Source organism: Athene cunicularia (assembly GCF_003259725.1).
Source record: "Athene cunicularia isolate RWA chromosome 9 unlocalized genomic scaffold, athCun1 chr9_part1, whole genome shotgun sequence".
Lineage (NCBI taxonomy): Eukaryota > Metazoa > Chordata > Aves > Strigiformes > Strigidae > Athene > Athene cunicularia.
This window is the reverse complement of record NW_020799110.1, coordinates 4,197,847-4,222,495: the sequence shown is the minus strand read 5'-3', so window position 1 is coordinate 4,222,495 and position 24,649 is coordinate 4,197,847. Positions and strand designations below refer to the sequence as shown.

The window sequence follows — 24,649 nt, the reverse complement described above, 5'->3', positions numbered from 1 at the left end:
AAGGAAAAAAAAAAAAAAAAAAAAAAAAAAAAACCCTCCAACTACCTTTAATTTTCTAATACTTCAGAAACTAGGAAGCTTTATGTACCGTTCAGTCATTTCATGGTAAGAAATTTGCTGTGGGTTGTATTTCTTTCTGAGAGTAGTGCACATTCACAGGGACAGAAGCAGGTGCCTGTCAGCTACTCAGCTGAGACCTGGGGCTGCTCCTCACAGGGTCTTCAAACGCACTGGAGCTACAGCTCAGTGGGACCAAGAGGAGCCTTTCCCTGAGCTTGCTGCTTCTGGCATCTCACTTTTACCTAGAATAAGTGATTTGTCATATTAACTAGTGATTTGACTGGATCAGGTCAAGAATCCAGAACATGAGATTTCTGGCTGCGAGGTAAAAAAATGAGTATAAATGAGGCATGAGAGAGGTTTCTCAAAGTACAAAAATATATATGGAAAGGAAAGTCTTCCCCTTCCCATGTTAGGGAAAAAAAAAAAAAAAAAAAAAAAAGACCCCAAAGGATACAAGCATTCTTGTGCTCATTGTCTTTTACTGAAATCGCCTCTGAGCCCTGAAAAAAATCATGGAAATCAGAGTCATGAACAACAACAACAAAAAAGGATCAGATCTTAGGAAACTTACTCCTGTTTCTCCAACTTCACTTTTGGTTTGTGGGTTTATAAAAGTGACTCATCATCTTTCCAGGGTCCGTACTTACTGTTATATTCAGAAGCAGTAATGGAAACACCTTTTTAGCAATCTATTTGGAAATAGTGCATCATGGAAAAAATCAGTAACTAGACACTCTCACTTGGCAGTCATCTCCCTCTTTCTGGCTTGCAAGCTGACAAGCTGTCATTGAATTTCAAAATTGAAACCAGGAGTATTTGATTCAGTCATCTTTTGAAAATAGGTCTCAGATTCAAATGGTTCAAATTGGCTTAATATTACTGAAAATATTGCAAAATTACGAGATGTCTTGTTACTTTCCATATGTGCAGCAAATACAATCCTGTCCATACAGATTTTGTTCCCTACAACGGATGAGTCAAACTATTATTTTCAAACATGTGATGAGAACATCTATTAAGGAAATGTCCAAATATTGTAGGAGTAATTGAATGAGACATAAAACTAAACTCTATAACTATGATGCAAAGGTTTGCCTTGAATATAACACTGGCAGTGCTTTATAGAAAAGGGTACACTCTTACAGAGTTGTCAAAGGCTGCAGGATCAAACCCACAAGGGATAATTCATGTTCCTGGGACTGAGCAAGGTGAACTCCCCATGTCTGCAGACAAAGGCAAAGATAAAAACATCCATGTGCAGGCACAAACAAATCCCTGATAAAGTGGATCTCTCTGAGGTGAGTTTTTGTAGAGCTATGCTGCCTTTGGCTGACCCTGTAAAAGAAGAGGGAAATGTCTTGGATGTGGCTTTTCCTATTCTTGCAAGAGAGAAGGGTAGAAGAGCCTTGTACTGGACATGCTTCCCTGCTGTGCCCAGAACCTGGCAGAGCGCCTACGTGGATATGTTTTGGGGAAAGGAGAGGAATGAAGACTGTTCAATGTTTCAACCGTTCCAAGAGTTGCAATAAAATCACCGTATGATCGCTACCTCAAATTCGGGAGTGGGAATAAGAAGCCTGGATGGAAATGATTCACTGTTTGATGGAAAGTACATGACTAAGGAAGGTGGGAAAACAAGAAAGGGAAATGCTAACCAAGAGGCTAGGTGAACAAGAGAAGACATAAAGAAGAGAGAGAGCACAGAAAGAGATGGAAAGATAAGAGAAGACAATGTCAGAGATATTTGCTAACCATTTTGGGGAGTGAAAGGGTTTGTGAACAGTGAAATGAAGGAAATGCATGCATGAACTTCTGCGTAAGGCAGGTTCGCATATAAGAGCAATACACTTCAGAGATAATCTAGGATTAGGGATTACTTTCCCTATATCATAACTTTTGCAGGCGTGTAAACACATGGTTGCAAAAGTCACTGTGAAATTCTAATTAGCGTTCACCCCCAGTTAATCCTCTTTTTAGGGGCACTCTTCTTCTGTGCTGATTTTCTGCAGCTTAGTCCTTGTTTCATCATCAAAAGACAGAAATTGAAGTTTAAAAGGTCTGCAAACCCCATTTTTCCAGGTGGTTCTGGAACACTAATCTGAAGTCCTACTGAGAAATTTCACACGAAGCATGGAAACCTTTCAGTACACATTTTAATTTACTCCCTAACGCAAGAGATTGGCTTGTTTCAGGGAAGTGGCAAAGGGGAGAAAAGAGGAAATGAGGAGCAGCAGAGGTTACCTAACACCACATTTTTGAAGGTAGCTCAATATGCGTTTAATTTTTTTTCAATCAGCTGCAAGAGAAGTCCATTGTGGGTAAATGTAGTTAGCAATTTAGTCACAGGATTTGTGAGATTATGTCCCCACAAATCTAGAAGCTGCACAAGTGGAAATCAGGCATTTCATGCTTACAGTTACTGACGTTACACAATTATGGGCTAGCGCAGATGTAAAACTAAAACCCGCCATCGTCTGCTTTCCAAGGCATCTCTGGCCACCATCTGCGTTCTCTACCTTTCCTTGAGGGAACATAAGACAACTTCCTAATTTCATACGATACAAACTCTACAGAGTGTTGCCTCAAATTTACACCAGAGAGATTCTTTCTCTACTGGAACTGCTGTTCGAACACTGTGATTTTATTTTAACTAATGAAGTCTTAAATATCTGCCTCTCCTGAGCGTTATTCACCACGGTGTTCTCAAGGAGTAGCCCCTGAGTGAATTTTCTATACAACTGGAAAAGATTAGAGGGTTAACAGTTGTTTTATCCTAGTTATGAAGTAGTCTGCATGCTATAATTTCTACAAAAGCCCCCTCAATTTTGAAAAAAGGACTTTGAATAGGCTCAGGTGTCCTGCCCTCTTTACACGCTATTTCTTCTTGTGCGCATGCATCTCATGCCTCTCAATCCACATGTTGGTACTTGGAGATCTCCCTCTTGGTGTAGTTCAAATCAGGCTCAGAGGATGTCGTAATGCTGGGACATTATTTGAATGTGTTTATCAAAGAAAGTTACACGTAACTTCCACTTGTAAATGCCAAATTGACAATGAATTTATAGCAGATATAAGAAATTAATATATTTTTTAAAATTTATTTTATTTTAAAATATATTTTGGGGGGTTGTTCTGAACAGTATAGCTTCTTATTTACATTTCCCATCATGAAGTATCAGTGGTTCTGTTTCAGATGAAGCAATAACACATACACATGCTACTGAAAGCTACCTAATGGCTTTATTTATAGGACTTCTCAATTTGGCCTAGATTACATGGTAGTTAAAGTTTGTGACTCATGCTCTTCCTACCATTCACAGAAATAAAACAGTGGCAGTAGTGGAAACTATCAAGAAAAAAACTACTATGATGAAATCTGTCAGGACACAATGAATCTAGATGATATTAGTTGGTGTAGGGCTATGTGGAGCATCCATCTTGAAAAGAAATCATGATTAGGGCAATTACAGAAAACAAATCTCAAATATCACATCCTAGTATAGTATCTACTACACAGTCGGTATTGAAAATTTGGTCTTGAGATAGGGAAAGCACTGAATCCATTTATCTAACAATTTCTGAGTGTCTGGGATGAACTCTATTAATGGGAGAGAAAGCAAGAGATGGAAACAGCAATCATATACATATGAGTACAGTACTCGCTCTTTCGCACAACCAACTGTGTTGACAAATTTTACCAAAGCCACTGGGAATTTAAACCACAGTATTAATAGTTCCATGGCAATAAAAGCATTTTTCTCTCCCTTTAGACACTCTCTTCAGGCTTCTTCCAGGGAGCAATTCTGGTTACTATGTAAGTTCAAGTTTTTCCAGGTCATGAGGAGAACTGAGTTTGTAGAGGAGATAAGACAGTTTCAGGGGATGAGTAAAAGGGCAAGGGCCATGTGCCTTCCTGTCTACTTATTCTTTTACTTACCTTCAATGGAAGGTACTTCCTCCTTCAAGGTCTCAACAGGGTTCAGCACCTTCTTCCATTTCCAAATAGCCCTCTTCAACCTCTGCAAGTAAGATTAAAAACTGTAGTTTCATTTGATTTCTTGCTGCAGCTAGGAGTGTAAAAAAAATAACAGCTTTGAGAAGTGGTCCTTGAAAGTTAAAATTGATACCATATGAAAGGGCATAAGGATCTTACAAAACACTTTACAGGAACATTAAAAAAAAAAAAAAAAAAAAAAAAAAAAAAATGTTCCTTTAGAATAGAGAAGGACTAAGCCATAGTGTTGCCTCTCTTATGTCTATTCAAAGGAGACATAAATACGAACTGTGAATATTCACACCAGAACCTGGAGTCCCGGAGAAGGTGTGAAATCATCATTGTGAATTCTGTCCAGGAGGAGAGAAGCTGCTTTTGTAAACAGCTACAGGTATTTCTCCAGCTGGGACCTGATCCAAAGCTTTTGAAGTCAGTCAGCCTGTTCCATTTGTTTGGATTTGGATCAGCCCCTAACCAGTAAGTTGATTCACCTCAAAAAAGTGCTGGACTGGTCTTCAAATGCCATGCAAAATAATGCAAGTCATGTTAAGCAGAAAGAAGAAAATCCTTTACTGCTCTATCACAATATATAATCTAAATATGTAAATGACTAAAACTTTATGGTTTAGGTATTTTATATTAGACACTTCTCACTTTCAGCTTAGCATGACTGTGAGCATCACACTGAGTGATAATTATTTCTTAAAACAAGACAGGATAAAACATCTTTAAATTTAAAATTCAAAATTTTTAAATTATCTCTAGATTAATGTCAAAATTTCATCCATTTCCCTGAAGTCAATTTAGCTTCAAATCTTCTGTCGTCTTGAAGTTATACCATGAGGTTGAAGATTATTCGCTGTTGGTTTTGTTCTTTCTTCTTCTTTTTTCCTCTTGCCAATCACTCTTCTCACTGTGGCAGCTTCCAGCATCATAGACTCTTTCGATTTTCAGTGCTGCTTTCTTTTCTTTGGCCAGAAATAATACTCTCTGATGAGAAAGCTGTGAGATTCAGCGCGGTCTCAGTCTCTTCTTTACACCCTCTTCAAAACAGTGCAGAACATGCATGTGTTTGGGATGTACCATCAGAGGTACTGAGGGATCTCTGACTGTCAGGGCTTTAGGAGTAGCATAGATTCACGGAGAGGACAGGAGACAAAGGTCTGACGGTCCTCACTCTGCAGGACCCAGAGGATGTTGGGACAACATTGCTCTCATTTAAATCAGGGTGGATCTTCATTATTAATTAAAGATAAATTTAGAGAAAGATCTCATCACGTTTAACTTTACCAGGATATTTTAACTTGCTTTCAAGTTTCTACTCTTAGACAGAATGGTCGGACTGATGTTCCAGACCTCGTATAATGATCACATCCCACCCTATGCCATAAAGATGGTGGAGTTCGGGGCGGGTTGCTGAAATAGCACCAAGCTTTGCTGAAACATTTTCAGAGCAGAGCAGACCTACGTGCAGGAGTGCCAGCATGAGCCCAGGAGGTTAGGCACGCACAGACAGGGTCTGAAGGGCTCATTAGCCCTGGCTCAGCTGACCCAGCTCATTATTACCCCTGATACCAGAGCAGCCTAGTCCAGGAGCCAAGGATTTGAGGCACTGAGCTCCTAAATGCATTGCAAGCATGCCCAAAGAGCTAAGGCAGAACATCCTGGATCTAAATTTCTCAAATACTTTATTATTTATGGCCAATACCTTAAGACCTACCTTGCCAATCCCTTATATATAGCAGGAATTCACCAAGACATTCACAAGCAAGAATCATTTCAACTTGACGGGTGCCTCATTGAGGCTGTTTTGAGCAGAAAACAATAAGACCAGAAAAGAAGCAACAGCTTGTTGCTTCATTTCCTGAAACCGATATTGGTTGTAATAGCACATACCACGAGAATTTATAGTTTAAGACATTTAAACACACAACTGCTGTCACCAAGCTGGAATCTGGAAGGAATATCCTGAGCTTTTTTTAGCCTGTGAAGATGAAAGAAAGCCTAGCTGCAAAGGTCCTTCTCCAGTTTCTGTCAGTTAAAAAGTATGCCAGCTGGATCCTACAGGTTTCTTCAAGGATCAGCAGAAGAAATAATATTTACCTACAATATAACTTGCAAAGCAGTTTCCTTTTGCTGTGGCTCAGGGGCACTTTATAGTCACTGGATTATGAACTCATGTATGTGATCTGTGAGTGAGAACTGAGCACAACAGATTATAACGAACTTCCCATACACAGCTGCCGAGGAAAAGTAATTTGAAGGATTCCAATCTGCAACGTCTCTCAGACTCAATCTTACGAGTCCTTTCATTCATTACAGTGGGAATCTGAGTAAGGCTCAAGCATCACAGAAACAGAACCAGTGATTTTTGCCACGAGGCTGTAGGGAAGCTTAGTGTATAAAACAGATAATCATGGATGCTTTCCAACCACCCAGTGTTGCACAGGCTGACAATAGCCCTGTCTGGGATGTCACCTTTCAGTACGGTAGTTTTTAGAATTTGGCTATTATAAGTGGCACCACTCACCCTTTCCAGCTGATAGATTCGATAGCTGCCATCTTTCCCATTAGTCTAAGAGGATAAAGACCTTAAGAGAATATTTTAAAATAAAATATTAAGTGTGGCAATGCATTTGTACGGAGGGTCCACATCACTTCAATACATAGGATGGTTAGTGAGCAGCTGATATTAAGGAATACTCTGAAGAGGTGCCCCAATTAAATAAAAACTAGCAAGTAATTTGTTATGCAGCATCATGTATAAAGACCATTAACTAGTAGCAGTAGTGACATCAAAAGTAATATATGTATTGGTGAAGTGATACCGTGTCACCTTTCCAATTCACTTATTTAGGGGTGACATTTCCCCTTGTCTTGTTGTTCTAACTGGGCTGATTCATAAACTTTGGATAATGGACAGAAAAATGCCCCTGTCATCTTGCCTTTGCTTTCGCAGTTTCTAATAAGAAAAGCCTTAAAGCGTAGAATTTAATGTAAAATATTTTGGCATAATGTAAAGATTTCATCCAGGGAGTCCATCAAATCATTTTAGTAGATGGTAGATAATTAGCTGACTTGGGAAAATGTTCTGAATTTTAAAAATCTAAGAATAAATTCATTATACTGAATCATACATAGGTGGACCCAATTGATGGTGATATTGCATCAGAGGCAATCCGTGTATTCACACAGTGAGAGCCTTTCAGATTTATACAGGTCTCAGTCTCTGAACAGAAAGCTTATACAGTAATTAGAGCCTCTGGGGATGTTTGTACAGTTAAAAGGGTTTTTTTACAGGTGTTACAGATATTTCTTCATCTTTTCCCTTGCTAACCTTTCCTTAGAAAGTTTCCAGAACAGGTTCCAATAGCTAGGACTGCTCCTCAGGTTAAGGACTTTGAGTCTTCAACCTCACTGCCCTCTCCAGTGTCTACTTAACAGTGAGTCATCTGAAACTAATAGCCCAGTACGAAGAAAACAGCATTAAGCCAAATTGTTTGAGGGTTTGCGAAGATTCCACCAGTACTTAACAATAAAATCTGCTCTTCTTTTTAATAGGACTGGGCTGGAGAGTATCTTTTAAGCTCCCAGTCGTAACACGTGAGCAAAGCCTTAGACAAACACACACTGTCACTGCTCTGTCAGCCCCCTGGGGACCATGCCACAGCCTAAAATTGCCGTTAACCTGGCAGTCGTCGTGTTGCAACGAGAAAATGAACACAGGCATAAATATGGTGCACTGTGGCCTTCAGAAATTATGTCAGACATCTGGATGCATTTGCCTGCCTAATGTCGCAAACACTTCCCACCCCTCTGCAGCGCGCTGCTCCAGGGGCCGAGGCAGCACGGCGTGCCTGGTGCTCCTCGTCAGCTCTCTGGCTAATTAGGAGTAGCCTCTTGTCCAAGGGGAGAAGAGGGAAAACAAAAAACTATTTTATTCCAGGCTGGGGGAAAAAAAATACCCAACAACATAATTTCATCCATTTGGATTAGATAAATAAATATATTTTGATTGGGTATGTTTAGTGCCAGCATGATTAATGGACATGTCCTACACAACACAACTAATAAAGCAATGGTAAAACTGAGATTAATTTTTAGGATACAAATCTTGTGGCCTTTCCTCAAAGCACAGGATATCCCCATCGTGACTCCCCTGAAGTCAACAGGATCATTTTATGATCGAGGCATGAGCAGGAGGGACAAAGGCTTTAGCCATACTGCCAGAAGAAGGACAAGAGGCTGGCCTAGCCTGTCCCTTGAAGGACCAAAGATTTGGAGATCAGAGCTTTGATGGAGACCTATCACATGACGATGTTATCCAGGAGCCCTTACCATCCTATCATCTTTTTTTAATCTACCTGCAGCTTCATTAAAGCAAGCAGGTGTGTTTACTGGTGGCACAGTGACAGCTTAACCTGTGGTGCCAGTTGATAGTTTGGCATCTTTACTTCCCTTGTAAACCACATAACTCTGGTTCTAGCCTCTAACTCTGAGATCAACTGTTAATCCTATAGCCTCGCTGATGTCTTCTTGTTCATTGTTCCTGGACCTTGGATTTCTCTACCCTGTGCTATCTCCCTTTCACCTGGCAGAAAACGTATTAGGAGACAACACAACAAAAATTTACAATGCTACAGAAAAAGCAGTTCATCATGTATTTCTACAAGCACAAAGACGTTATTAATTACATTCAGTCCTGTCAGGTTTTATACCAGTTTGCTGGCCTGGAAACCACGCTGAGCTGCAGCAGCCTTCACGTGGCTGCTCTGAAGCCACCTCGGTAGAGCTGTGCGAGTTCCCCGGCTCCTTTGGATTCCAGTATAGGCACGGGCTGAACCATCCCTCATTCCCAGAGCTACCCTAGGGGGGTGAAACATTTACAGTACGCTCCTTATTTGATGCTAAACTAACTATTTCCATAATTCTTAAAGGCTTTGTCATGCAATTGTAGAAAATCTGCAAGGACGGGGTTATTGTTGCTGCTGCATTTGCTCTAAGGCCGTTTCCCCTCCCTGTTATCTTGTGCCCATGGTAACACATGGTAAAACGCCATCCCATGAAAAACAGCTGATTGCCAGTGCGGCCTGACAGCTACAAGGAACCATAAAAGCTAATAAAAATGATTCACATTCACTCTCTCCTCCCTTTGAACCAGCTGTTTCGAAAGAAAAGGGGGCCAAATTGAAAATGAGCATTAGCGGTTACACCCGGAGTGAAGTCAATAAAGTCACACCAAGGAGGAGCAGGTCTCCCTTGGATTTCAACCCTTCCAGCACGGGGGAAGCGGAGGGTGCAGCGGCATTATCATAACTTTTCATTAATCTCAGTGGGCGACCCGTTGGGCTAACGAGACACACGGCAGCAGAATGCCAGCCTGGCGATACCCTGCAGAAGGCACAAGAGGAAGGAATTGCCTTCCGAAGTGCCTGCGAGCGGCGGGGTTGCTGCTTCTGTGGGGACTGGGGGAGGCTGAGCACCGAGGGGCCGCTGGCCCGTGGCCCCGCATGCTCGGGAGGAAGGGGAAACCCTCTCCGGGGTGAGCTGTAGGCAAAGGAGCTCTCAGCGCGGGTCAGAGGAAAGCCAGCTGCAACTGAAGAGACAATTAAGAGCAATAACACACTGCTCAGGTGAAATTAGCGTTATGCTTCCTCTCGGGGAGCAATATCTCTGTGAACAGCTTCAGCCAGGCAGAACAAATATTTTTCTGTCTGGAGGAAGGGGCTACTGGGGACTGGAGGTAAAATTGTGTTTCAGCCTGTGAATCTCGTAGTGAGTTTGGGTTGGTATAATTCATCTGCGTTAGACAGCTAAAATGATGTGGGTTTTGTTTTTCTTTTCCTCTAGAGAAACACCCAACACGTTAACCTGATCCATTTACAAATAGAGCATCTAAATAGGAATTCGGGGAAAGCTTGGGACATTCTAAGCTGGCAGGTGGTACAGTTAGTGTTTACAACACTCATTAGGAAGGTAAATGATGCCTAAAACTGTTTTCAGGAGACTTATCAGAGAAAATTTTTCATTGTGGACTATATCAAAATGTAACTTAACAGAACAAAAGAACCTCTCTGTTAAATGTGATACCACAGCAGAGTGAAAACACTATTCAGAGCTCACTCGGAAAAATAAAGTGAATATTGTATGGGTACCTTATATCATGAATGCTCACCAAACAAAAACAAAAACAAAACCAAAAAAAAACAACGTTAGGTGATGTATTACATTTTTGTGTGTGTGATGGACTATATGTAGAAGTAATGTTATGTGAATATTAATAAATATGCAGTGAACTAGTGTTGCATTTCAGGCTATATTGATCATATTAATGAGAACAGTAATGTCTGTGTGTTTATTATGATTAACAGAACTCTGTTCATGTTGCTGTATTTTCCATCTGAATCAAATTAACTTTCTAAAGTTGTTGAAGATGAACATTAAATATACGGAAATGATCAGTGAATAAACTCCGCTAAACCCCTCTTCACTCCTATGTTAAATCTAGTATGCTTGCTGTAAATGAGTCTTGAGAATTAAACATTTTGACAGTTCTAGACATACAATACCCAGTGGGGGAAGAACCTGATCTTAGTAACAATGAATAACACCAAGCAACTTCCACTGAGCACAAGGTTAAATAAGGCTCATGGACTTCAAGGAGATCACATGTATGTGTAAAGGGAGAACATGGAAGAAGCTTTACTGGAGATTGAGTCCTCGAAGGCACTCTGGTTTCTGAGTTAATGAGAAAAGAAGTTTTACTGCCTTAAAGACATATCTTAAAATAATTAACTATACATGAGCTGCTGTACCACTATCACAGAGTAGAAAGAGTCCAGCTTACAACTTCAGGGCATAGGCAAAGAAAAAATATAACTGAAATAATGAAACAAATTCTGTTTACACCAAAGTTTAAACACAAGATTGGGGAGTTGTTTGTTTGGTGGGGTTTTTTTTCCTCTCTTGCATTTATTCTCTGGAAGCAATTCAAATAATTTTATTTCTTAATTGCCATAAGACTTGCTCCTGCAAACATTTTAAAAACGTGTAGAAAAAAGTTAGCTTCTTTCTGAAATATTCGGCAAAGAACCTCACATTTTGCAAAATGAAGATCTTCCCTGACGGGAGCTTATAGATATGGGCAGAGGTGTTTGACAAAGTAGACGCACAAGATAGAGGTCTGCCCTGAAGATGTGTGTGGCCCAAGCCCTTTGAGGACACACCTTGAGACCTCACTGACAGCACTGAGGTGCTCAAAACTGGAACATACTGAAGAAGAGATGATTGACTGGTACCCGAAGATGAAAGGGCAAAGTTTTGAGGAATTCCTAAAGATGATAGGACGGAGGATTCTATGGAAATTTTCAGCTTTGTTTCAGTAGCAGCAAGTTCCTATAATCTATCAGCAAAGATTGTCCATCCAGACATCGATGGGCAGAGACAGGGTTGTGCAGTGTACTGGATTCCCTTCTGTTGAGTAAAGATATTCTCACAATACTTTTTATTTTATAATAATATGAATATTATTAAACTTTGAGTTTGGTGCAAAGAACGGGGAATTTTACAGCTTATTGTGGGCACTGCAATTCTCATCATGAAGTTATTAGCAAGACGGAATGAACAGCAATTATGATAGAACAATGAGGTTATAATCATAACTCGTTCTTACCAGTTAAAAATTATACTCCTGTGATCTCCGCTTTGCTGTAACTGGGAGCTACTTTTTAACATGGGAAATCTTCAATAATGGAGCTAAAAAGGAAATTACTGGACATTTCTTTGAACAGGAAAATTCCTTGAAATGCAGAGAGAATGTCATAATCAGCAGGTTCATGTATTTCAAAATGCTGTTTTCATCTGACAGATCTTTCAATCATTTTTAGTAAAATACATCTGTAGCCATTGTGTAATCCCCCCACACCTGTAAATTATAATGTGGAATGTCATGATTTATTTCATAGCATAAAAGCTTTTAAATGAATACTCACAGCACCGTTAGCGTTCTGCTCTTGAACTGAAGCGCAAGCTCTGCTTAAGCTATCGTTCTTATGAGCCACAAATAAATGTGCAGTTAAAAAGGGTGCCATAGGTTAATCAGAGCTGAATTTGTAAAGAAAAATTAGTAAAGTGAGCGATTCAGGAAATATGCTGAATCTCTTCCTCTAGCATCATTCTGCGAGCAGTCAATGCCACAGACTCCAGAATACTAAAACATGGGCCGAACACTTGATTGGTTTCAAATCAACTAAGAGATACTGATATTATTTCAGCAGCTGAATGTTGTGCACCGACTGCTCCCACCTACACCCGGTACCTTGTTCCTACTCTTGGCAAGCAGAACTCAAGTGGGCTCCACACGCCCTGGACTCCTCTCTGACCACTGTCTTCTGGGAAGAGTCCTGGTGAAAAGTAAAGTAGAGATAACCAAATTAACTTAACTAACAGCGATCTTAATTTATCCCACCAAGAATCATCAAATACTGTTGTTCAGCCCTAAACCCCAGATTCCCTGACATCAGCTTCCAGAAAGGAAAATGAGTCCTTCTGCTTGCAATGCAATAAGATGTTTCATTTGTATTCTTAACCTCTTCTCAGCTAATGGTGATTTATGATTGTTTCAAGTATAAATGTACTTATTTTTCTGAAAATCTTGTCACATTTGTTCCCTAATGCAATGCTCCCCATCTTGTTCTTCTACTCACATAAACCATTTTTTATTTCCTCTAGTCATATAGATACTACATATTGTCCTTTTGTCTCCCAATCCAGCTCTCACCCAAAGTTTAGACATTATTTGTACCTTTACCTGCATTTTTATCTGAGCTATTTAGTCCAATCTATTTGTCTATCTGGATCAACATTCAAACAAAAACAGAAACAACTCAACCTCCCAGACTGATTGGTTGGTTTGTTCTTAAGTCATCCATAATCACAGCTTCTGTGAGAATCTCAATTCAACAAGTGTAGTTTGTGTATGGCTGTTTATTAACTTTTTTCCCCTTAAGTGAACCCAGAACACCCTAAAAGGGGAATACAAATTATTTTTTTTTCTTTAAATGAAGTTAAATCAAATTTACCTTCCTTTTATCCTGTTACTTACCAAATTATATTTCAGTAATTCCAAACTAACCATACTTAAGCTGAAATAACCATTAAATAAAAAAAACAAATAATGTTTTATTGATGCGCTGAGGTAATTTCTCATTCCAGATGAAATGCTTCTTTTCTCATTTAGAACTCCAAACGGGACCCTGACCAATGGAACAAGATGGCCAGTCTTCACTAGTGCTGAACAAAAATATTTGACATTAAATACCGACACTTCAGAGATACTGACAAAGTTGCGTGCTCAGCAGTGTCGATTCTGGAATATTTTTTTTCCCAAAGTCCTGGAAATGACAGGTAAAAATTATTTTTTAGATGCTTTTCTATAACTCTCATACAAGAACCATTCTCTTGATATTAACATGATACTTGAGTTTAAACCTTTAGATTCCTCATTTTAACTGAATTTCCATGAGACGTTCAGATTGGACAGAAGTGTCCACGCTGCGGTGAGGGTGTGGAACGTGCCCTGTGCTTCTGGCCATGGGCTCACCACCCTGTGGCACCCTGTTACATCCTAGGAAAAAACCTGGGGACAGGCCAAGGCCCAGGACTTACGTGGTGTGGAGCTTCTCAGGCCCCAAAGTGCAGATGCAGCCACAATGTGAGACATTTTAGAGTGCTGGAAACCTCTGTTGTCAAACTACCCCGCTGCGAAGGTCTTGGCTCTGGGATCCTGGGGTGCTGGAGAGAGCAGGAGAGATGTTGCTGAAGGGGGGAGCTTGCACTGGGATCTCTGGAGCCTTTAGATGTTCCATATAAACTTCATGGATCACAGGTACATTGTGGGATGTTATATTGGGATTATATTATCAATTATTTACGGGATTATATGATCATGCAAGTAGTCCAGAGAGGATATTAAGTGTGTTGCTGCTGCCAAGCGGGGCAGCATCTGTTCTACATCTCACATAAGAGCATCTTGTGTTTTTTTCTTTGTAGAGCGTTAGCTATTGACAACAAACCAAAGACTCCAGGATTTGCCTATGCAAAATAGGACCGATTTGTGCCTGACTGTGTATATGATAAATTCATGAGATTTCACTACCTAGAAAAGTACAACGGGCTATTTGAAATTTTAACAAAAACGTTGAACAAAAAAGGACCTGGATTTTCTGTAGAAGCCTTATGTCACTGTTTTTGCGAAGCCCACCAAGCCTCTGTGCTTCTGGACTTTGAAAGGAATTGGTTTTATAAAGTTATGTTGCAGCTCTGGAATAGTATTCTGCAGTTTGTCTGGGGTGGGGAGGAAAGTCTCATTTCAAAAATAAGACACACTTTTTAAATGTTACTTAGCAATTTACAAGCTTTCTGTAAGATTCAGTTTGAATGTTAGTCTTAAAAATTTGTAAACTTTCATGGTGCACAGATGATTCTTTCTGAAATAATTTATTCCTTCCTCATTTGAGCCTATAACTGTATTATGGCTCTACTTTTATGCCCTCTCAATTCAATAGATGTTTTTCAATTAAATCAAGAGAAGCAAAATCAGTAGGTAAATGAATAATTTATAAAGCATGCGCTGCGATTTTAAAATCACAGGATACCAAATTATGGATGGGTTTGAGGGAGGTTTCAAAAATTCTGTCAAGCCCTTTATGCTGAGCCAGGGGAACTGAACTATTTTACATATTTCTTTAACCTGTCTGTGAACCCCTGTTGAGTAGCGTGTGTCTTACAAATGGAGTGTGCACAACCGAACGCTCTGTGCCAGAGCAGAAGAGAGCACATCACCAGACATAGCCCAGCACATCTCGGCAGGACAACAGAGTTGCTTTGCATTGGTCCTGTGGTATGAAGAATGACAAAGCAACACTCTGGATCTGCCAGGAGACATAACTACATCACTTTGCCATATTCAGTAATTTACAGCATAAATTTAGGTAATTTGATTTTAAAAAATCCTGAGCATATTCTTTAGCAATAAAAGGAAAGAATCATCATGCCTGGATTCTAATATTGTCAGGAAGTAGTGCTGTTTTGCCATGTACCTACATATATCACTCCTTGAAATATTGCAACAGAAATACTACGTTATTATATTTATTTTCCCTATACAATCTTATACAGTTCTGATAAACATATCTTTAAGATTCTGCTTACAAACATGAAATAATACTTTATATTGTAATAATTTTCTTCACTGAAATGTTATTTTGCATTTCTATCTCCTCTTATGCCCAAAGGATAGTGCATGACATAAATACACTTATTTCCTCATTTTCTGAGCATCTATCTTTTCTATAATTTCTTCCATTGAAATATTTCAATATTTGAAAGGTTGCTTTGACATGATATAAGATGACAGAGAACAAGAAATAGGAATTTTTATATGTTATCATTATTGCAAGTTATGGTTCAAGTAGCGTTCAGCTAGACAAAGTGGAATTGGGTAGAACCTTAAGAGGACAATCCAACCAACTTATTTTTCAGAAATTGCAGGTGGATTTCTTGTTGTGCCAAGTGGTTGGAATTTGACATGGATGCACTTGGTAACAAAGCAGTTGTTTAGCTACTGCTCCACTCCTAGCACAAGGCTTGCTACCCCTGCTGAGCCCTTCTCGCCACGTAATGGCCAACTCCAAAGGTGTTCAGCATCTGAGCAAGCCTGTTTCCATGCCAGGCTGGGTAAGACAGGTTCCTTGAGGCAATTAAATATATGAGAGAGGAAAAATATTATTCCCTGCCATGCTTAAAGTCAGGTATTTTCCATTTTCTTCAAGCAACCAAATCTGATGTAATATTAAAAAAAGAAAAAAAAAAAAAACAAAAACATGGTTATGGATTGAGAAAAACTAATAAGAAAAAAATAAAGCCTCACACACTAACGTAACAGTAATAGACATATAAAAAAAATGGATTTAATATCTCAAGTGTTTTGTATGATTTTTGGAAGATTTCTCAATGTCTTCCCCTCCAATTTCAATATATAAAACTATAACTGAAGACAGAAGTCAAAACTTGTAGCTTTGTGTCTAGCTTAATAATAATCTCTAGCCAGTAAACTGGACCAAAGACGTGCTTTACGTGGGCTCTCAATTCCAACTAGACACAACTTCTACGCAGGTTTCAACCCACTTGTGAAAGCACTGAGAATACCCTCCCTCCCTTCCCAGTCACCCTAAGACAAGCTGGGAGCCTTCAGCTTTTAATATTTCATCTGAGGGCGTGAGCACTGGGAACTTTTTCTGATGACTGTTTCTAAAAGAAACACACCGGAGGGACAGTAAACAGTAAGTGACTCTTAAGTAGCTTTTAGAGCAATCATATGATAATTATAAAAGCATCTATGTTAGACTCTACCTCCTTAACATAATCTTTAATGCATCTAAAGCCCTAACTATTTATATGTGCCCGTTTCCTCTTGATTATGGAAAGCTACAGGCAGCCAAGCTTTCCATTTGTGTTCCATTACTGGTTTAGTGTGCCCAATACATATTTTTCTATTTATTTTATATTACTGCTTATATATCATCTATAGAGAGACCAAACATCGAAGCAGGTAATGCAAATATATTACATTTTAAAACAACCCTAAAAAGATTCTGAAGGAGGAGACAGAGAAAAGTTCAACCTCTTGATCAGTGAATAAGCAAAATAATTTTATTTGCTATGACCCTCCAAGTAGTGTCTGGATTCTATAGAGCTAAATACTCGGGGTAGTAAAAATATTAAAAATGCGACTAATTAGAAAATCCAACATCAAAATTAGTTTTCAGTTAGCTAGATACTGCACTCATTATGCATGCAGAAAAGCGAACTCGTCAGAATTAACACACTGACAAAGTTAGGCTGTAGCCAGTCCACCTATGGGCAGTAAGCTCTGTACCTTCATTTGATTTTGTTCAAACTCCAGTAGCTTGCATCCCAGGTCACAGGAGAAATATCAGTCCTTAGAGTGCTTCATCTCCCAGAGAGCTCTATTGACTTGTGAAAGAAGAAAATTTTTAAAATTAAAAAATAATCTGAAGTCCTTAAAAATACGTACGAAAACAAATATATTGTTGTAGTTAAAAAAGCATTGATATTCAGAGCGTGTGACTAAAGAACACTGAATTGAGATACTGATGTACACACACTATTTGTTTTCTCCTTTCTGAACATTTGTGCAGAAACTATCACCGTGAGAATCTACAGCACAGATAAACTCGTAGCATTTATCATACTAACGAATCAAGAAGTTTGCAGGTACCCATATTTATGAGCTGTTGAGGACAGAAAAATTAATTCCAACTTGTCAGCCCTTATTAATTAAACTATATCATAACAGCTATGTGGCCTTTTTCCCAATCTTAATACCGCAAAAATACATTTAAGATTAGCACTTTATTGGCACATCTAGCTGTTCAGCAAGTGATGGGATGGAGATAAATTTAACTTTTACTTTAATGGCATTACAGCAGGGCTGTATGCCTGTGTGGAAAGAAAAGAAATGCCAGCTGTCTGCACTGACACCGCTGAAGAATAAAAAAAGCACTTTCATTTTTTTTGGTCTGTTAAACTGGGACCTTTCTGAGCGCTAAGGTATGATTCATTGCCTACCGAAATATCCCCTTTTCCCCTTGTAAATTTTACCGGGCTTTGCATGAGGCTAATGGGGATTACTATAAAGTTTGGGATTGCCTAAATGACTACATATAGCAAAATAACCTCACCGTATCATTAGCTGACTTCCATACTATTGCAGTGCATCGTAGTAACCCAGTGCTCTGAGCTGTAATTATCGGTCAAGTAGAAATCTCTAATCTTTTTTTTTTTTTTTTTTTTTTTTTTTTTCTTCAAAGAGATTGATGATGTTGGTGATAATGGGATGCATTGACTTGTGACTTCAATTTGGATCTTATCACTGAAAAAAGCAAACAAATGGGAATCCAAGTTCTTATTTCAGTGTTTTCCTTCCCCCCATTTTGTCTTTTAGATTCATAATGGTGGCTACTCTGAATTCCTTGTTGTCTACTTTCTCTAGCTGACTCACTCCTTCACCACGATCTTTCAGAAGCACTGAAATGCCTCATAATTTATACTCCAAAACAGTGACTTTTAATTGAAGATGTGTGTATGGTAGAGCTATTCCTGTTTCTGAAGTATTTGGGCAGACTTCAAACACATTTAAACCTGAATAATTAAAGAAGGAACAGGAGTTTTTTAAATTCATAAGTGGAAGCTTTGCCTGGATAAATAAAACCAGATACCCATAATCAAGAATAAGACAAGAAACACAGCTGAAGCATTTTTCTCCAAGTAAAACCAGTACTGCCTGATACTCTAAATTACCAATCCATTTGATGTATGTGGAAACTTTGGCTTTACCCAAGACCTTGGCTGTATCTTTAAATTAAGAAACATACAAAGGCGAGTTCTTGGAATCAGGAAAGTAAAATGCTGTGCATGTCTTCTCCCCATAGTTCTCAAAGCCATACCTGCCTAGCTTAGTTATCAAAACGTGATTTTATTGTTACCAGCATTTACAAATCCTCTTTGAGTTATTGGCCATTGTGGCCTGCAAAAAAAAAAATTTAAAATGTTCTGAACTTTTCTGCAATCTTTGATATAACCAAGCTTATTTACATCTCTGAACTGGGTGAGAGGAGTGTGGTTAATTTTTAAATTTTTTTTTCTATATTTGTTCTTCATATTTTCCCTTTTGACTACAAACGGAAGTCCAGACCCTCCCCAGAAAAAAAAAAAAAAGTATCTTGGTTTTATTTCTGGTCTCACTGAAACCAAGAAGTAATGTAAATCTCATTTCAAAGTCTCATTAAATTGCCATCTGGATTTCCAGACTAAACAGGTTTGGAAATGTTGAATTAAACTGCAGATAAGCAACCAAATTACTGGATGCTCCTCCAAACTAAATCTCTGAATCTGTTAACTCTCCTTCCAGGGTATTTTCTCTACTGATGTGTAAAACACAAAAGTATTTCATTTTCACATAACCAGTTAAACTTGCGGTGCTGGCAGATCATAAAAAAGGGGAAAAGGGTTTATTTATGGAGGGAAAGGGCCTATGGTCTACTGCAGCAGAAGAACATAAAGTCAAAAGAGCATAAAGAAACCATGGAACTGTTATCTCACAAACAAGATTACCAAATTTTCCTGGAAGCAAGCTATGTCAGTATGGGACACTGAGATAATTAGGTCCAGAATGAATAAAAGCATTCATAGATTATAAATGGTTTCTACACTTTAAGAAAAAGTCTGCGACTGATCCAAAACAATAAGCCACAGCATGTGGTAGAGCCTACATACGTCATCTTTCCTTTAATTGTTGTAGGGGTTGTTCCTGCAAGGTCACTGCATTTCTCCCTAGCATTAATTACCTTTGGGGAATGAAGGAAGTGATCCCTGTCTGTAAAATACTCTGGGAACCTTGTAAAGTGATATATTTTTATTACTCTTCTTATCCTCATCCTCTTCTCTGATGTCTGTAACAAATTTGGCAGTAAATATTGCCTTGGGACAGAGGATTAGTCGGCAAACGCTTTATAGGCTAGAATAAGAAAGAAAAGAGAAGATGGTTTCATGTTGACATAGTGCACGTTTTACACTATCCCTCTCCAGACTTGTTCCCCTTCCACATTAAACATGTGGATTTATTCTACAGTAGGGCAAAAATCCTGGCCATCCATTGAAATCCATTGAAACTGATGGCCGTACCGTTGTGGCCTGGAACAAAGCTATGATTTCACTGTACCTTTGCAAGCACCTGCCTCAGTTTGCATAGTCTTTAGGATACGTAGGTTTCACTGTAGAGTATACTGAACCAAAGTAATATTTTGAGGATTTAAAATAAAATAAATAAATAAAAAGGTGACGTTAAAGTGATGAATTTGATGGACAGAAGCAACAAGCTAAGTATATTTATATATTTATATAAGTATTTATATAAGTATATAAGTATATTTATTAGCCTGCAGTGTGCCAGAATATTTTTGCAATCCTTCCTTCCTGATTTAAAGATAAAGTATTAATCACTGAATTTTCAGTCATTCCAGGTTTAGGAAAAGAGACGAAAGACAATCCTCGTATATGGAGCAACTGACATTGATAATCAAAATTATTTTTCAATTAGCATATAAAGAGATTCAAATTTAGATTAATGTAACCCATTTCATGTTTTACAGGAAATATTGATGAAGCAGAACGAGAGTGGAAAGCAGGATTCCATCGCTGGAACAATTACATGTCAGACTGGAAAAATCAATTTAATGATTACACTAGCAAGAAGGAGAGATGTGCAGGCTCTAATTAATATGTTTACCCCGTCCAGTATGTCCGTATTACTGCTCATCAGGCAAATATACAGGTAGCTTTCTGACACATCTAGCATTAAATACATTATGTGGATTAAAAAAAAATGTTATGGATATAATTTTGATTCCCCAGATCTTTCATTTATATTTTACCTCATATCTCAATAAACAATAGAAGGCATCCGTACCCTTTGAAGCTTCCCTGTGTTAAATAGGACTATAGAGATTAAAGTCTGAAGATTAATGATGTACATATTATTATAAACACTAGCTGCTTAAATTCACACTTCAAAGAAACAATGTAATCTGTTATAGAAAAATGGATTTTTTATTTTTTTTTAAATAGAAATAGCCATGCAAAACACAATCGGGTATGATGTTTAACTGCAATGCCACCGCACTTAAACCTTGCTTCAGACATAATTTAATTGACATAAACATAAAGAGATAATAACTTTGCTGGGCACACCAAATGATATTTGCTTGTTAGACCCAAAAGTTTTAAGACTGCCATTAAAGCCCAAATCATTGCGTCTTTATGGCCAAATCTGCAGAACAAAGCCATAGTAGGAAGGTATTCAAATTGTGTACTGAAGGCCTAAATCATCGGCAATCTGTGTGCAAGCACAACTGCAAAACAAGCCAGAAAAACTGGAGCCTATGCTTCTGCTTTCCTTATTTTTCAAGGAGTAAAGACCTACAGATTCACAAACACATCTTTCTCTGCTCAGGCACCCAATGGTAAGGAGAAAAGCTCCAATTATAGTATGTTTTGTCCGCTGAGTTGTGACCTAGTTGAGGGACAGCCCCATGTTTACTGGAACATGTCAGGCAATTTTTATATCTGCAGAAGATCATTGCTCTGCATGTCAGCAGGTTCATCAGCATTCAGCCATGAACGCCCAGCTCAGCCAGCCAGCTCTCCGCAGGACAGTGGGACCTGGCCGCAAAGCCCTTGCTCCTCTTGGGGAAGGATGTCACTGCGGAGGGACACTGTGACCTTGGTGGGAAGGAACCGGCTCTTTGACATGGTCAAGTGAGCTCTAGTTACCATGCAAGTAGGCATCTCCTGGACCCCTTGCTACCTACTTGAGCCAAATCTATTAGAAGCATCTAAAAAAAAAAAAAAAATCCGAACAACCCTTGGATCATTCTTCTTCCTACTTCCCTGCTTCTGGATGGGGTTGGAAGTTTTATGCCTGAATAACACCTTAATTGGCTGCTTTTCAGCGGCCCAACTGGGAAGAATAAATGCCAAAAAAATTGATAAACATAAGGAGTATGTAAAAGCAACAACCCATCTCATAAATAAATTATTCTGAAGCTTTCTGTTAATGTAATAGCATTACAGTGCATCTATTTTCTGTTGTAGTGATTGCGAGCTCTTGCAAAATTCCTTCTTGAACTGAGCAGACTGAAGAGATCTAGATAATGAACAGAGAGTCTTCTCTTTCTGGCCATCATTTTGACCACACAGGATACCTACACTGCAAGGATTTATTTTTGCAGAAAGGCCAAGTTCTGCAAGAGATGATGGTTATTTCTAAGAGAATACAATTATTTCCTGACTAAATTATGGAAAGCCACCTTTTAGCACAGTATTTCCAGAGAACACAATCAAAGCTGCGCAATCAAAAAACCCAGTTCTTTTTTGAGCATGCTGATTAAAACTTGAAGTTATCTGGGATTTAAAAGCCCTCTTCATGCAGCACTTCATGTTTATACCACAGGTAATTAGTTCATTACATACATTAGCATAGTTACCGCTATTAATATCTGCATGGAGAGCTGCGTCAATCCACAGTGTATTGGTTATTTATCGGGTATTCCTCGTGCCAGTGATGAGCTGCTAGAAAAACACAGAGGGATGAACTTTCTGTCCATCACTGAGCCCATTCTGGCCCTCCCCGTTTTATTCATGTGCTGTGTCTCAGGGTGCTGATCTACCACAGTGAGCTTTGACAGCATCAGCAACACCCAGGCACGATAAAAGCAGTATTTGTCTCTTTTGCTATCCTCTTCTTAACTATATTTCACTGTCTAATCAGCCTAATCAATGGGGGGAAAAAAACCTTGAGCTAATTAAAATACAGAAATAACCTTTGGGAAGGGCGAATTGTAAAGCAGTTTGTAAAATATTTTGCTGGGAAGGTGTCCTTTGTCTGTACGTACCGTGAGCTAGGGTGGATAACGGCTATTTGAAGGCAAATATCCTTTCCACAGTATGCATACCATGCCTGTGATCTTCCTAAGAAGGAATGAGGGTGAAGAGGAAAGAAAAGCAGATTAAAATAAAGGTTAAACAACTTTTTGAAGTGTGGTTTTACTGATGTTCTCGGTGTGAATAAATTGCTAGCTTTGTATTTTTTCACATGCTGGGAAATAATATCTTCATTTATCATTTCTATGAAATCAATATATCATGTAGTCATATAATCATATCCCACACTTATGCAAAAAAATAGGAAAGCCTTGAGTACTTGGATGGAAATGGGTAAGTTAATGAAGAGTGAAAAAAACACCAGTCCCCATTGTGGGTAGTTTCAAACTAAAGGTCAAACAAACTTATGCCGGAAATTGTTTGAGGATACTGTGTCATTGCATAAAATGCTGATTACACATTAGAGGGCTATCTCACCCAGACCTCCCTGAAGATGTAATGCTGTTAATTAATGTTTTCTTTTGGCTCAAAAGAGGCAAGAAACCAAGGTTTCTCTGTGAAACCAGAGAAAATGTGTTGATTCTTTCTTACCGTTCTTGATATCCAAAGCAAGAATTCTGAATTTAGTCCCAGAGTTGCTGAAAGATTATCACAAAATGAACTGCAGTGCCAACAAAAATGTTGGCATTAAACCAGTTGTCATTAGGTTTATAAGCTAACAGCATGCTGATTAAATTACAGACATTTCACACATATTTTAGAGAGACTCATAAGTGGACTGAAGTCAGAAATTTCCCAGCAAAACTCTGTTTTAATTAAAACTACCAGGTTTTGCATTTTAAATGTTTTGTCTGAAGGAATTTGGATTAGATAAGCTTTCAGTAAAGTTAAGCATTATTTGAATGAAATCCCATCTGTGCTCTCGCTGGCGTATCAAAAACTGGAGGAGTAGGGATGTTCAGGGTACCTGGTCTAGGGCACCCTGGTCTGCATAGCTGGACCAACTAAGGCTGAAGTATTCTGGCTTTGAACAGGAGCTCTCAGACCCCAAAAGTTGTCTCTAGCAGAACTAAGATGCCCCCAAGGCTTCCTCCCAATTGCGGATTTTACATTCATAGCTTGGATTTTTGGGACGGGTGCTCAGGACTTGCTGTCCTAAGCCCTGGCCATCACTCTAGGTTTATCATACTGATAAAGCCAAATTTCTGCTTAAGGGGAAGCCTGGCTTTTTGGCCCTCTTTGGTCACTAGAGGCTCAGGCTATTTATAGAGCAGAGATTACTGCTCTATAAACACATAGATATACGTGCCCAGTTTAGATCTTCACGAGCAGGCAACTCTTATGTGTCTTAATATCAAGAAGTGGAAGCAAATCTCTATCAGTTCATAGCTGGAAAGGTATCTTTGCAACATAAGGAATACAAGTCCTTTATTTAATTATTAAGTAGAACGTTGGAAATAAAATTAGATTATGAAAAACTGATGGAAATGTCAGAAAAATGTGTATCTATTTCATGATGTATAAACTTACTATGACCTCTGTAGGCCTCTCTATCTAATGTTCCTATCACAACAGATCATCAGCAAGCGATTTGGCCCAGGCAGATGTAACATAGATGAATCTGAACGTAACGTTAACAGTGCAGAGATATATATTTGTCTCTGTCATCATCATAACGTTGTCTTCTCCGTCTTGATTATGGTTCATGCATTTCAACTGGCTCAGCACCAGATCTGCAACATCAGCAGCAGCTATTTAGAGGGACATGAACGTCACCATACTTCAGTTACACCTGCAACATGTCCAACTAGTAGAGAGCAGCCTGTGCTGCCACTGCCAAACGCCAGCCTGTCCCACAGAGGGTTCTTGCCCTTACTTCCCCTCCAGTTGGGAAAAAAAAAAAAAAACAACAAAACCAACAACCAACCCAAAGCCAAACAAACACAAAACACAACAACAAAGAAAGAGGAGAATAAAAAAGAAATGAGGGGAAAAAGAAAAGCGAGGGGGGGGAAGAGTGGAAAACAACCCACTCAAAACCAAGGGACCAAAAGGGGGGGGGGGGGGGGG

General features: G+C 38.9%; 1 protein-coding gene across 4 annotated transcripts in view; it reads left to right on the top strand.

Moving 5' to 3' along the window:
- BCHE (butyrylcholinesterase) overlaps positions 1-22,745 on the top strand; it is a 54,419-nt gene extending 31,674 nt beyond the window's left edge. For 3 of the 4 annotated variants that reach the window (XM_026855164.1, XM_026855163.1, XM_026855162.1), the window contains exons 3-4: positions 13,296-13,462; positions 20,290-22,745. In XM_026855164.1, the coding sequence (XP_026710965.1) occupies positions 13,296-13,462; positions 20,290-20,417 (295 nt within the window). In that variant the 3' untranslated portion in view covers positions 20,418-22,745. Of the gene's footprint in view, positions 1-12,330; positions 12,535-13,295; positions 13,463-20,289 lie in introns of those variants that run through there. The other variant, XM_026855166.1, reaches the window with a different exon arrangement.
- The last annotated feature ends 1,904 nt before the right edge of the window (positions 22,746-24,649 follow it).